Source organism: Anas acuta, chromosome 16, assembly GCF_963932015.1.
Source record: "Anas acuta chromosome 16, bAnaAcu1.1, whole genome shotgun sequence".
Taxonomy (NCBI): Eukaryota; Metazoa; Chordata; class Aves; order Anseriformes; family Anatidae; genus Anas; species Anas acuta.
Genome location: NC_088994.1, coordinates 3,721,018 through 3,735,922, shown reverse-complemented (window position 1 = coordinate 3,735,922; position 14,905 = coordinate 3,721,018). Strand labels below are relative to the sequence as shown.

The window sequence follows — 14,905 nt, the reverse complement described above, 5'->3', positions numbered from 1 at the left end:
GCCACGGGGCTCAACACCATGACCAAAGCCACGCGGTGACCCAAGAAATGCTGTCAGGAGCAGGGCTGTGGGGTGGGCAGCACCCCGGGGCTGCAGAGCTCATCGGGTTCTGTTTGGGGGTAGAGACCGGGAGGGAACCCCCCAGCTCTGAGCACCCTGAGCAAGGCTGAGCTCCCTCAGCGAGGAGTTTAGGAAGTCCCTTAGTGGGAAATGAGGAGCTGAGCTGTGGGAAGCCAGAACAGACACATGTCTTTGCCCAACAGCTTGTTCCAGCCCAGGTCACCAGCACCATCAATGAGAAACAGATGCCAGGACCGGTCTTGGGGAACCACCAGCCTCCAGCCCCTCCCTGATGCTGTTTGCCTCTCTCTTCTTTCTCCACTGTTGTGATTCTTGTGCTAAACTTTCCATTTTGCCTTGAAAACCAGCCCGTAGTGAAGGATGCAGGCAGGTAACTCTGCCACGACCTGGCCTGCGAGATAAACCCTTTATCTCATTTCCCACTCAATTTTATGGCAGTAATTACTCTTTCTTCAGCATTTTTAGAGCTACACATGCCTGTGAAGTGAGATGTCCAAACAACTTTCCCTCCTGCTCCGTGTTTGCGAATCGATTAATTTCCATTAATCCTTGCTAGCAGATTCACTGCCCCTTGGAGGGAGGGGGAGGACCTGGGAGGGGACAGCAAAGGGTGAGCCCAGAAGGGTGCCCGGGGACGGCTGGGGATCTGCTGGGGCAGAGACCAGAAATGAAACGATCTGTCCCCGAAATGATCTGTCCTCGGGGCACAGCTCGGGCAGCGTGGCATGGTGCGGGGTGCCTCCAAAGCTCCACAGCAGATGCCAACTTCCATTGCCTGTGCACCAAAGAGCCACACTCCATGGGAAATCACCGTCTGTGGCTTGATCGTTTGCCTGGCACACAGCTAAATGCGGTCACACGGTTGAAGGGGATGGGAGCATTTCCTGGCTTGTGTAGTGCGTGATTTTGTGGTCTGAATATTTAAGGTTGTTGTGTTTTACTGGCCATAGATGTATCACATATATCATGACTGTGTACCTGTAGTCCTAAAAATGCTCTTTGCAAAACTGTGGATGCTCAGTCAGATGTGCTACATACCTGTGTGTTATACACACGGATCTTCCTCTCTGGGATGTGTACCCACAAACACCACCGGGCTGAGCAATTGTCTCTTGTCCCAGACACATCACTTTCAAGTGACACAATGAAAAGGGCTCCAAATACAGTCCATGTGCCCATAGAGCATCTTCCTAATGCACAAGCCCATTTCAAGGATGCACAGAACCATCAGCTGGCGGAACAGGAGTAGCTCGGTCGGACACATCCCATAAATCTGGAGTCACAAGGGGAGCCAGGGAAGTGGTGTTCCCCATGCCTCGTGATGGCAGCTTGTGTCCCAGGGCGGGTCGTCCCCCTGCTGTCCCTTCTCATGCCCAGACCTGGCACCACATCTCTGGGAGCACAGAGAGCCCCTGCCCTGCTTCCAGCTCCCCATCACTGTGGAAGATGCGTGGTGGAGGAGCGGCAGGGTGACACGTGTAGCACAGGAGCTCATTTCTGCGAGGCAGCCACATGTAGGTAAGGAATTGTCCCCAGAGCTGCTGTCCTGAGCTCCTACATCGTCCATTGGCCTCGAGATCTGCAAGACTGGCCCCTGTATGTACCATGCCCTGACTCTGTGCTGGCATTATGGGGATATGCGGCACAGTCCTTTAGTCGCTGAGGTTTTCCTCTGTGGCTATTTCATCTAGAAATACCAGAACAATACAAAGCCTGCAGCGGAGCTGGTTTGTACCCATGGCTTCGCCTTTGGCAACTCCAGGGCTGCTTACCAGAAAGATGAACACACATCATACATTGCTTCTCCCTCAAAGCTTCCCCCAGGGCGATGGGATGCTCTGCATCACCTCCTCCACGTCCCCAGCAGTGACACCTCAAGGCAGGGCATGTCCCCCAAGGCCATGGTGTCTGGGATGGTTGGGACACAGAGCAGGGCAGGGACAGCCCCACGCTGTCACCACGGCTGTTCCCACCTCCTCTCCTGTCCTGGGGCATGTGGAGGGCTCCAGAGCAGGCAAGCTCTCCTGGGAGCCTTGGGGAGACACCGAGATGTGGGTGGGGAGGACAGCCAGGTGATTTGGGAGCTGCTCCCATCACCTTGGTGAAGCCTTTGGGAGGCTGCCCCAAGGACGGAGCCCAGCCTGCTGCTCTCCTAGGGGTTTCCTTGGCTTCAGAGACCAGCCAAGTTAAAACAAAACACCTATCAGCACCCCAAACAATGGAACTTGCTGCCTCGCTGGGGTAAATTTGGCCACAGGAAGGCTGGAGTTGACACCAAAATGAAAGCAGTGATAAACAGGGGCCAGAGTCAAGCCGCAGCCAGCGTGGCCAGAGATAAGAGCCATGGGAGGATGCAGGCTCTGATGGACGGGCTGGGCCAGTGAAGTGCCGGTGTCTCTCCAGGGGAGGGGGCAAAGCCACAAAGTTAAATCGAGGCCGATGCAACCAGACGGCTGCTCCTGTCATGTTAGAGCAAGTTTGGATCTGCTCCATCACGGGACTTCTGGACCTGAGAGATGCCAGCAAACTCCAGCCAAGCTGCTCTCAGCCGGAGCACAGCCGCTCACCCACAGCTGAGCCTTCAGTGGGTGCCTGACCAGGACCAACCAGCGCAGAACTGGGGGGATTCACACCCCGTTTGCTGGGAGTGTGATCCTACTGGGAAACAGCAGCCCCGGCCCACGGCTGGAGGCAGGGGCTCCTGCCTTTTCTTCCCGAGCTGTGCAGGGCTCACAGCGCTCGCGGCCTTGTTTGTAAAGGCAGAGACTCGGTGGTGCTTAGGGCAGGCAGTCTGCGTGTCCTTCTCCATCCCAAGAGGTCCCCTCCACTGGGTAGGAGCCCTGCAAGGGCTGGGCCACCAGACTGCAGGAAGCAAAGAGCCACAGGCACACTGGTACCAGCACGACTTGCCAACTGGTGGCGTGGCATCAACCCAGGACAGGAGACTGGGTCCTCACCCTGCTTCCAGGCCCACGTGTGTATTTTATTGATGGGAACAGAAACCCCAGCTATAACGCAATCTGAAGATGCACAACAACTTTCTTTTAGGTCTGTTGGGAAGTCCCTGACCCAGCTGTCCCACCTGCAGTGCTCCTGGAGAGCCTCTCAGGGCAAATTCCTTCAGGACAGGAGCAGCCTCGTGCTTGGTTTTCAGATGCCGGCCAGCCGTCAGCACAGGGCTGGTGCTGCACGTGCGGCCTCGACAAACCCCAGCAGAACTCAGAGACACTCAGAGAAGCTTTCATGATCCAAAATTGCAGCATTTCTGGGCTTGGAGGTACCGACCAGAGGGACATGGCACCCAAGCTCTGGACTCTACCAGAGTTTAAACTCCCCCATTTCAGGTCTTTGACTTGGCTTCATCTCATGAGTCTGCCTAAAGGAGCTTTTCTGTGCATGGACTCCGTGGGGAATTTGCAGACAGAGGCGCTGGGAGATGGGCCGGGCCCGTGGCAGAGCTGCAGGCACACAAAACTCCCTCACCAGCGACGTGACACCGAACCTCACGGTGAGCTGGTGGCGGAGCTCCCAGCCAGCTGCACTCGGAGGAAGGCCGGAGCCGTGACCGCCGCTGTCCTTGCCGAGGGGCTGCGTTCCTCACCCCGGTTGCCCTGCAAGCAGCACGGGGCTCCCTGGACACGCTGTGAGCAGCACTGTGCGGGCAGCACCGCGTCTGGCCCCCAGTTTGTCCCCAGGACAGAGCCAGGGCGGTGGGCACGGTGCTCACCGGGCACCAACACGGCCCTGGGGTAACCTGAGCCAGTGTGGACCTTCCAAAAATGAACGCCAGAATGCAACTCCCAATGAAATCCTCATGAAAGACTCAGCTACATCGAATTTCTGAATCTGATTTTTATTTGAAGCGGTCATCGAGAGCGAGATGCCATGCCCCGCATCGTGGCGTCACCGCTTTATTTTGGGGAAGGGAGCCCAAAGCAGGCAGCGGCGTGCTCGGAGCCCCTCCACCGGCCGTGGGGGCACACACGGGGGGCACACACCGGGGGCACACACCGGGAGGGGACACACCGGGGCCCCGCCGTGCCGCCCCCCGGAGGCAGGCTGTGGGCGGGCTCTCCCCTTCTCCTCACAGCGCTCCCGGCTCTGGCCGCGCTCCGCTCCGCGCCTTCCCCGCGGCCCCACGGGGAGCCCCCGCGGCAGCGCCCCCGGCCCGGCCCCGCCACCGCCAGCAGCGGGGCCCTTCCCCGGCGGCCGGGCCGGGGCAGGCCGCGCCCCCGGGCGCGTCACGGCGAGAGGCGGGCGGGGAAGGGCCGGGCAGGGCCGCGGAGGCAGCGGGAGGAGGCGGCGAGGGGCCGGGCCCGGCCGGGCCATGGTGGGGATCCCGGGGGGCTGCCAGGGTAAGGGGCGCGGCGGCACCGGGGGGGGGATCCGGGGGGAACCGGGGGGGGGCAGCGCCGGTACCGCGCGGGGATGGGGCGGGTTGGGCCGGGCTGGGTGCCCCGAGGGCTCTGCTCCGGCTGCACACAGGCTTGGTGTGTGTGCATGTGGGTGTGTGGGGGAATATGTGGGTGTATGTGGGAATATGTGGGTGTATGTGGGTATATATGGACATATGTGCATGTATGTGGATGTATGTGCATATATATGGATGTATGTGGATAAATATGGACGTATATGCACGTATGTGGATGTATATGGATATATATGGATGTATATGCATGTATGTGGATGTATGTGGATGTATATGGATATATGGGGATGTATATGGATATATAAGGATGTATATGGATACATAGGGATGTATGTGGGTGTATGTGGATGCACATGGATGTACACGGCTGTTACCCATGTGTGTTAGCACACGTTGCACTACCATGCGGTTTCTCTCCACCAGGCACAGCTCAGGACTGGCTCTGCCCCATCCTGCCGTGAGCCCCGTGGGGCACAGCGGGGTGGGCTGGGGGCTCCCTGCCTCCTGGCAGGATGGGTCAGGCCCCACAGCCCGGCCGTGGGGCAGCGGCAGTGGTCCCAGGTCACAGCAGTGGTCGGTGAGCTGTGAGCTGCCACGGCCCGCTGCCAGCGCTGAGAGGCAATGGGGACTGGGCAAATTTTGCACCCGGGGCGAGTTTTTGGATGTCTTTGCTTGGTTCAGGGTGCTGTGGGCACGATGCTGCTGTGTTGTCCTCTTGTCTTTGCAGGCAGGCCATGGTGTGCTCGGCCGAGCAGGAGCAGACACACGTGTGGGCGTGTGGGGTTGTCGGGGACCCCCTGAGTGTGCCCTGTTGTTTGGGAGTAGGACCGTGGGTAACGGGAGCTCTGCTTTCATTAGTTTCTCAAAACAGGGCGTTTATTTCTGGAAGGGTTGCGGTCTCTCTGAAAGCCGTGAGGCTGGCAAGAGTGCAGGCAAGGAGCAGAATAGATGGTTTGCATGTGCCCGCCAGGTACTGGCCTCCTGTTGTTCTCATTTGTCTGTGTGCAGCAGTTATCTGTAGGGGAATGTGTGTGCTGGGAACGGGGTCAGCACCCTGCTGGGACGAGGGAGGAAGGACGATGGCTCATGGGCTGCGTGGGCCTTTCGCAGGCTGGACCGTGGCCTCCTCGCGGCTCATTTGTGAGTTGTAGTTCAGAAAAGCACCAAGGGCTTATCGGGACGCTGAGAGGAAATGAGGGAACTTTAAAATGAAGTGTGACTGCTCAAAGGGAAGCAGCACGAAGATAGCTGCCTGCTTTAATGTGGAAACCACCCTGCAAGCTACATTCCTGCTAGGAAGAAGGAATTACCCAGGGACGGCAATCGTGGGGGGTGGGTGAATACTTTAGCACGCCACTCGGTGCGGGGTGAGTGGGGATGTTCTGAGCGAGGTTGTTTTGCCCCCGAGGCAGTTACAAATATTGGTCTATCAAAGCACGCAGACTGGAAACAGCCGGCGGTGAAGACGGCTGCTGCGGGAGGCAGGCGTCGCGATGAGCAAGCTGTGTGAGCAGCAACGTGGGTTTGCAGAAACCTGGCACCTGATCGAGCCACTCCTAACCTCGCTGCGAGGGAGGGCTCTTCTCTTCGTCTTGGAAAAGGGACCCCACAGAAGGAACTTGGGCAAGACCACCTGCTTTAGCTGCAGTACCCAAAAGTCAGCCGTACGTAACTGGTCTCCTTTCTCTGCGCTCCCTTTACGGGAGAAGCAGGCACTTAGGAGGGTGATTCATCTCTCCTTCCTTGGACACCGCTCTTGGGGTGAGATGAATTATGCTCTGGAGGTGCCTGCTTTTTTTCACAGCCTGCAAGGGGAGCGTGGGATAACGAGCTCAGACTTTGGCAACGAGGAGTTAGATGAAACAAATCCCACTCAGGGTGTCTGCTCAGGGTGCAGAGACTGGTTAGGTTCCCTGTTTCTGTTAGACTGAGCGCTGGGAGAAAAGGCAGCCCTTTAAAATCCCACTGAGGAATAATTGAAGCGAAAGGAAATGATGATCTTGCGCCTGAAGCCAGAGCTTCAGGGGGGATATGCAAAACCAGTTCCTGCCTCGGCTGCGGTGCTTTCTGCAACCTTGGGCAAGTTGTCTGAGTGTTTTTCTGGATTGCAGACGAAATGTAAGTCTTCATGTAGCTGTTCAGTTTGGCAATACAAACCGTGCCTGCCGGCAGGGCTGTTAACCTGGATCCCTGTGGCAGAACCGGCTCAGGAAGCGATTGCATGGGGCCAGAAGCCGGCAGGGATGGCAAGGCCGTGACCAGGGGCAAGAGAGGGGCACAAACACCTGGCACGTAGCGAGGGGGCTCTGCAGATGACTCAGCTGCAGCTCCAGCAGCATGTTTTATGCAGCTTTCATATGCCTGTGGCTCGGCTTCCACCGGTGAAGTGCTAATGCTAACACTGATGAGCCGTGCTGCTGTTTTATGAGGGTAAGCATGTAAATATGTGTTACAGCCGTCAGCAGCTTTATAGATAGAAAGCAGGGAACGATGTCCTTTTCCTGCCAGGTATTGACCAGGCTGACTGCTAGGACAAGACGTCACTGGTTCTTGTCGCTGGGCCTCGCATCTGCCCCAGAGTACTGCTGGGTTTTATCTTCGGTCTCTAGGAAGTGAGCAGGAGAGACCCGTAATTTGTTTAAGCACAAATTTTGTTCATTGCCTTTGTTATCAGCCCAGGGATTTCCACTGGGTTGTGAGTACTTGGCTGTATTGGGAGCTTTCCTGATTTCTTTGAGGGAAGTATGGCCAAATGCTTCAGTGCTTGCTCTGAAACGAATGATCCAGAAAGAAAGGAGAAATGTGGGACTGCTCTAAAACTTTGGGCTGTTCCAGAGGAGTTTAAGGCGCATGCTGGCTCTTGTGACCATCCCTTTCTTACACCGGTACTTCCAATGTGTAGAAATTACGATAGGTCTTGGAGGGGCTTGGTATTGATTTTCCTGTGCTGTAATCTAACTGGCTTAAGATGTTACTCCTCCCTTCCACCAGTGTGCGGGAGAGTGAAGCAAACTGACTTTTTAAAGAGTTTTTCTCTGACTTGCAGCTTCTCTGAGGACAGGAAAGAGCGTGTGCTTCAGGCAGAGCTCGGGTCTGGGACTCTCAGAAGCAGGGCAGCAGTGACACGCTGAGCACCACTGCCACCGGCCTGAGCTGCCAAGGCTTCACGGCTGCCTCGAGGTGTAGCCACCAGATACCCCCTCTGATATAAAACGTCCTGGAGGCAGTGCTTGCACCCAGACGGCTGCCCCGAGGGCTGGGGAGCCCCTGGAGAGCTCCCAGCGCCTGCCCGGGCCTGAGGGGCTGCAGGAGAGAGGGGAGGGAGCCTGCAGGGGGTAGGGACGGGACGGGGATGGCGTTAAACTGGCTGAGGGCAGGCTCAGGTTGGGTGGAAGGAGGAAATTCTTCATTCCCAGGGCGGCGAGGCCCTGCCCAGGCTGCCCCAGGAGCTGGGGGTGCCCCATCCCTGGGGGTGCCCGAGGCCAGGCTGGGGGGGCTGGGGGCAGCCTGGACTGGGCCCTGACCTCAGAGCTCAGCTAAAACTTTCTCACTCCCTTTCACGCTCTCCTAGAGAGAGAAGCATTAGCTTCTACAGGTAATAGCTTATCTGGTGATTGGGCTTTGAGGTCAAAGACTGCACATGTGTTTTCTTCAAAGTCAAGCTTTGCAGCCTCTCTCGAATTTAAAGGATCAGAACATGCAGGCAGGGATTTTCTCCAGGGTGGATTTATGGTGGAATTTAAGGCAGTGTTTAGTAATAGCTCTCAACCTTGAGCTGCAGGGATATTTTCAGAAGATAAATGGCATGCTGTTGTCTTGACTTTGCATCCACAGATGACGCTGAAGCTTCTTGAAATAAAAAATTAAAAAAGAGTAGCAGCAGCCATTTTTTTTCTGAAGATGTCACAGAAGGATCGGCTGACTGCACTTAGTGAATGCTTGCAGAAACACTGCTGCCTTGCGAAGCGGATTTACCAGGCACGCTGGTTTGCTAGCATCAATACCAGCTTCTCCTTGAGCTAAACGCATTGAACTAAACACATCTGCTTTTGTGAATCCTTGTGGGCTTTTGGGATTTGGTCTGCCACTTCCTAATAGTCGCTGTAGCAGCACGTTCCTCCAAATACCTCACCTGGGACACTCCCGCCGGGCTGCTGTTTGTGTTTACCTCGCTGTTCCTGGCATACACGACTTGGAGTATCTTAAATTTCGCCCAAATCCAGGAGTTGCAGAGCGTGAGGGATTGGCCGTGACGTGGCAGAGCAGGGCTCTGACATGGCACAGCTGCGTAACCTCGACCCAGACTGCTGAGAAAGAGCTGTGAGAAAATCTGTACAGAGATAAGAAAAACCGAAATTACAGCCAGAGGACCCAGAGTCACCCCAGGACTCGAGAAGGCAAAGAAGCGACATGGGGAGGTATCAAATCCTGAAGGGTGCTTGGTGTGTGTGGGGCAAGCTGCTCTGCTCTGCCAGGGAGTGGGGAGGACCGGTTGGGTCGAGCACTGGGGGCACTGGTGGGACTGGGCTGGTGGCAGGCAGCAGCTGGGCAGCGCTGGGGAGCCGAGCCAGGGACCTTCCCTGACGCCTGCCGGCCAGCAGAGCCTCTTCAGACGCCTTATCAGGAGTGGTGAGCACACAAATGCTTCGCCTAATAACTCATTACAGCCCAGCTATCTTCTGTGTGTGTGTTAGCCAACAAATATTTGCTTTATACTTTTAAGTTCTTGTGTATCCTGCCTGCGGAGTCTCTCTGCATCTGGCCGGAGGTGCCTGAACGAGCTGAGCTGGAGGCGTGGGGCCGGCTCCTGCAGCGGGCTCGCGGGCGGCAGCGTGGACGGGGAAAATGCTCAATCTCTCCTTGCCTTCAGGGGAAGGGAGGAAGACGGTGGCTGCTCCTCCATGCCTGCCTGCTGGGCCAGCGTGGGTGCCCGCAGCCCGTCCTCTCCTCCAGGCCCTTTCGTTGCAGTTCCGTGAGTACGGGGGGAGGCAGCGGTTCGTGGCTGTGCTCCTGGGGACAAATCTGTGGACAAAGTGGCTCTGGGTTAGGCAGAAAATTCATTTAGAAAATTAATTTAACTTTTTAAAAGGACGTGAACGCTCGCTGCGTGGTGCTTCCAGGTGCAGATGAGGATGGTTTGTTTGTTTGAGGTGAGGGCAGGTAATTGCACGAGCAGGGGAGGCTCTGCAGTCAGGATGTTGAAACAGAAAGAAGTCAAATGGTTTCCATCTTCCTCCCCCTCGGGGCACGCTCTTTTGCATCAAAACACCCAGCGGAGCAGATCTGCAGTCAGGAGCCTTCCCTCCTCCTCCCTGGCTAGGTCTGGGGGGGCCGAGAAGCCGCTGCTGAGCTGTGACAGCGAAGCTCTGAGCTTTGAGGGGAGATGAAAACCTCTCGGCGGCGTTTGCCTCCCTGGCAGCGCATCCGTGGGTCGGCAGTTGGGTTTATCTTGTGACATCATTAGGATCTCTGACATTTCGAGCTTAGGAACAATAACTCTCCTTATCCGTCGTCATGTTTTTCTAATTAAAGACAAAGCTTGGTAAATATTTTTTAAATGATTGAATTTCCCAAGTATGGAAAACACATGGTGGGAGTCAGGCTCCCCGAGCCCCGCGCGCCTGTTCCCAGCGCGGCCCTTTGAGCGTGCGAGTGCAGATGCAGCCTTGGAGCTGTGGGTGACAGGTTTATCTGGGATGATTGGCAAGGATTTATAAACCAAGGGGGGATTTACTTAGCTCTCGCTCCCTCCTCTTCCCTCTTGCCTCCCCCCCGACCCCAGTCTCAGAAATAGGAAATTGGGATCACATTAAACCCTAATTGGTTTGGCTCCAGCGCTAGCTCGGTGGCTGCCAAATAGTTAATTTATTGTGTGAGAGTTTGGCCATGTGTTGAGAGGCAAATTTGCTTGAAGCGAGGGATCTTTGTAAACTGTACGTCCATTCATGTGCCAGGCCCTGTTTACAAGGCAGGGAGCGGGCAGACGGGCAGGAGGCTGCTTTCCATGACAATCGGGGATGGCGAGGGGGGACCGAGCCCCGGCCCCCCCCGTGACGCAGGCTTCTCCTTCCTCCTTCCCTTTCCCCCATCCGAAATGCCCTCAGAAACAGTTGCATCAAAGAGCTTAGAGCGGTTTTAGCCGGACCGTGCGATAGGCGTTTGGAAACCACCGCTAGATAAGACGTGGGAGGCTCTCCAGAGAGTGAATGCATCTGCGCTGGAGATAACAGCAGGCCCGGGCTGTCACCTCTGAGCGGGGCCAGGTGGGGAGTCCCCGGGGTGGGGAGATTGCTTTTCCTCTACCAGGCGAGGAGGGGGCGAGCGGGAATTGTGGATCTGGCTGCCTCCCTGCGCTCTTTGTTCCTCCCCTGCTGCAGGAGGTGGCCTGGGCTGGGGGCCGTGCCCGGCCCTGAGCTGCTGCACTCGGACCCGGAGCTGCCTCTGGCTCCCGTGACGGCCTCTGCAAGCTGGGTGCCAGCTGGAGAGCTCGAAGCACAGCAGGGCTTATGCAGGTTGTCCCCTCGTCCCCGGAACGGGAGTTATCGCGATCGGAGGGGGTGCTGCAGCCTGGGTTAAATCCTCCTGCTCCTGGCGGGGCTCGGGGTTTGGAGCCTGATTTGCGAGAGGAATAAATCGGCGGCGGGAACGTTTTCTTTCATTCCTTGCTGAGTTAAATAACAAACTTGACGTGAGGGAGCTGCCTCCAGCTCCGAGGCAACAGAATTAGGACTGCCGTGCTCAGCGGTGCCCTTTCCGTGTCAGCTGCTATTTCCATTGTGAACTTGATACCTGAAGGCTCAATATTGTGACCCTTTAATTTTCAGCTGCTAAAGTGTACCGTGCACGTCGGCTAAAAGGGAAGAGCTGAAAGGGGAATTTGAAATAGTTGTGCTGTGGAAGCAGTGCGTTTCTCTGGATATTTCTTAAGTGCTGAGTGTTTAGGAGAAATTGATAGGTAGCAGCAATGCACGCTTAGCAATACTTCTCCTTCTGTAACTCGTGCTTCCTGGGATGTAATAAAATCCATTAAGTTCTATTTATGATCCAAGGCCCAATATAGTAATAGTTTTATTTGGGTAATTGTGGCTGTTCTGCTGATAATCAGAAGACTGCAAACTCCCAGCCCTACTACAAAAGTCAGGCAGCGTATTTTGGGGGGTGCAATGCTGGTGTGGCCAGATTTTCTGAGGAACCGGAGCCAGGTCGGTTCAGCAAAAGCAGCTGGGATCGAGCCCAGCCTCTTTGGGACCAAGCCCTGCCCACGGTGGCCTCTCTGCCCCCGGCTGTTGTGTTTGGGCTGGGCTGCCCTGGGTTTGCTGGGCTGGCCCCGAGGTGCCAGCAGCGCTGGGCAGCACCGAGGCTTTGTGGAGACAAATGGGACAGGTATGAAGCAAACAGCGACCGTCTGGAAGAACGTCTTTTTCATCCAGAGGTCTGAAGGCAGGTTAAACATTTCTCGAGGAGCCGCCCCTCGCTTTCTCATCTTCTGCTTAGCTTGAAACGCAGCCACCTCTGGGCTGAGCGGCTGTAATTACTTTACAGCACATAGTACTCGCACCACGTTTGGCAGGAGGCGAGGAGGAACACTGTACAGCACTGCAAGGCAAAACAGAGAGCAACAACTGGGATTTTTCTCAAAGAGCCGATCTGTCTCCTCTGCCAATGAAACCCGCGTTGGACGGCAGCCTTATGCCCATTTCGCTTTTGCGATGCGAACGTGGCGTTTTCAGCACACAGCCCGTGTTTATGGGGAGCCTTACAGCAGCAAGTTCCAGCCAGAAAATCTTCCTAGCTCTTCGCTTTCCTTCTGCTGTTTGCTCCCTCGTTCACACTGCAGCTGCTAATGGATCACCTGCCCGTGTGAGTAATGGCACAAGCCGTGCGTGGCGTGGGGCTGAGCAGCTCAGCTGCCCTCAGGAAGGTTGTCTCCTAGACCTTCCCAAATCAGGGAGCGCTGAAGAACCCTCAAACCCAACTTGAGATCACTTGTGTCAGCTTCAACAGCCGCCTCCTCTCTGAGCCTAGACATCTCCTTTGGGATATTTCAGTGCTTCTGCCATGGCTGGATGTACAGACAAGCTGAGGTGTCCAGGTTTTCAGCCTTCTGTGCATTCCCTACTCCCTTCTCCTTCCCCAGGTGATAGCTGGAAGTCATTATACCTGATATCCTTATCACGGAGCCATCTGATAAATTTTTGCCAGGAGCTCTGCTTAGAGACAAAAAGGAAAGGTAGCAATGAGAATGGTTTCCAAACAAATAAAGAAAATGTCAACTCAGTGGCAACCTTGAAGTTGAGCAGATCTGGAAAAGCATCCCTGGGACCACCGCAGAGAGAAAGCAGAAGTAATGGAGAAGCAGAGAGGCAGGAGCAGATCCTTCTCCTGGGCTCTGTCACCGTCCATCCATGCCTCGTTGTGCCGAGGGGGAGAGGAGGCTGTGTGCCCGAGGGAGGCATTTCTTCATGGCACACGGAGCGGCTGATAACAGGGCATCACCTCCAGGTACGTTCAGCAGCACGCAGAGGTGGGAAACGCACGGTTCCACAGTTGCCTTCCTGTCCTCTGATCTCCACTTCTTCAGCCAAACCAGCCCTCCCTTATAAATGTGCACGCAGAAAGGAGGGGCAGGGATGTGGAGACGCCTGCAGCAGCTTTTCGTAGAGGTGGTAGATCTGACCATGAGGTAACCGAGACCAAAATCAGCATCGTGCAAACAGGAGCTGCTGCTGAATCGCCTGCACCCATGTCCTGCTGTGCATTTACTCCTTGGCTGCACAAGGTCTGACCCCGTAGGTTGCAGTTCTTGGTCCACGAGCCACCAGCTTTCAGAACAGACTGATCAGTGCCTTTTCCTTTCCCCAAGGGGTGGATTTTTTTCCATGAAAGCATGGCCAGCCCTCGGGATCTAGGTGTGCCTGGCGCCTGGAGATGAACTGGATGGAAGCTTCTTAGGAAGAATCTTAGACTGCAGCAGATTGCCCTCTTTTGGGAAGCTCATGGGGCTGGAATACAGTCCTTTGCTTTACATTTTAATGCTATTTTTCCTTCTTCTGGATGTGTGCAGGTTTTCCATACAGCAGAGCATTTATTTCATGGTTCCCATCACTTGACAGGACCATTTTTTCAAGCCTTCTTCTGTGTCTTTCTGATCTTACTCATTTGGGATGTGCTGTTCCAACACCAGCCTGCAAAAGTCTTTCCTGGATGTGTTAACGGCCTGAAATGCCGTTTGTTTTTTTCCTGCTCTTTGGGAACTTTGAGTGCAGTTGTGTTTTCTGCAGCTTAGTCGGGCTGAAAGCAAGAGAGGGTCCAACGGTGGAAACAAATCTGTCAGTTTAATCCCGTGGCTTTCCATGCCAGCTGCCCTGCGAACCCAAGAGACATGCAAACATTTTTAAATGATTTATTTTACAAGGCTTTGTACAGTGCTGTGGCCATGACGTTGGGAGCTTTGCCCTTTGCTTTGGACTTTCAGGTTCTGCCTTGCCAAAATGAGAAGCGGAGGCACTGACAGCGGCCGACAGTCGTGGTACAGCTTGACAGACGCTGGAAAGATGCCGAGGGCGCTCTCCCCACTCCAAAGCATGTGTGGAATGGGTACCTGAGGGTCATGACACAACACAGGTCCTCTGGATGGGGTCCTCCTGGTTTTATTTAAATGCGAAGTCCTCAGTCACTGCAGCCACCGTCCCATCAGGTTTTATTTTCCGTTCAGTAATTACAGCAGCTTCCCTTGAGCCCCGTACCTCTAATTAAGAGAGCTAAGTTAGATATAAAGTTAAGGGAATGAAACGCATTCTATTTTTATGGTCAAATATGCTTAAAAAATACAGCCTGCAGGCTGAGTCACTGCTCCTGGATGTCATTTACCGCACCCGGCGCTTTCCTCCATCCTCTGCCAGCACCGGTGACACCGCACAGGCTACAGCGAGCGTTTTGGGCAGGACCAGGTGATGATCTCGGAGCTTTTCTCCAACCTTCATCGTTGTTCCGTGTCCCTGAGTGGGCAGCAGCTCCGCAAAAGCCGAGCCCCCCGAGCTCTGCCCTGTTTGTGGGAGGGTTTGCAGCCAGCTGCCCCCTCAGCTCCACGGCGGCCGGGGTGATGCTGGGCGCCCCGCAGGAAAGGCCAGGCGGGCTCAGCTGGGTGAGGACATGCAGGAGCCAGCTGCCTGCTGACCACGTTTCTCTGGCGTGGGGTGATCCCGTGGCTCAGCCCGAACAGCCAGGGTGAGGACGGTGCGAGGGACAGGCCGGCCTCCGTCCGTGTAGCACGCCAGGAATTTCAATCTGTCGCCGCCGGTAGCGTCCAAATGGCCGTGCCGCTCCGAGCGGCTGCTCCCTGAACGGAGATGCACCTCTCTGCACCTGTTTTATAACACTGAGGCAAAATATTCA

At 55.5% G+C, this 14,905-nt stretch overlaps 1 protein-coding gene across 2 annotated transcripts in view; it reads left to right on the top strand.

The window, feature by feature from the left end:
• Positions 1-4,192: 4,192 nt before the first annotated feature.
• Positions 4,193-14,905, top strand: part of CBFA2T2 (CBFA2/RUNX1 partner transcriptional co-repressor 2) — a 58,702-nt gene continuing 47,989 nt past the window's right edge. Inside the window, exon 1 of one of the 2 annotated variants that reach the window (XM_068700051.1) lies at positions 4,193-4,436. In XM_068700051.1, coding sequence (XP_068556152.1) covers positions 4,409-4,436 — 28 coding nt within the window. In that variant the 5' untranslated portion in view covers positions 4,193-4,408. Of the gene's footprint in view, positions 4,437-9,262; positions 9,483-14,905 lie in introns of those variants that run through there. The other variant, XM_068700050.1, reaches the window with a different exon arrangement.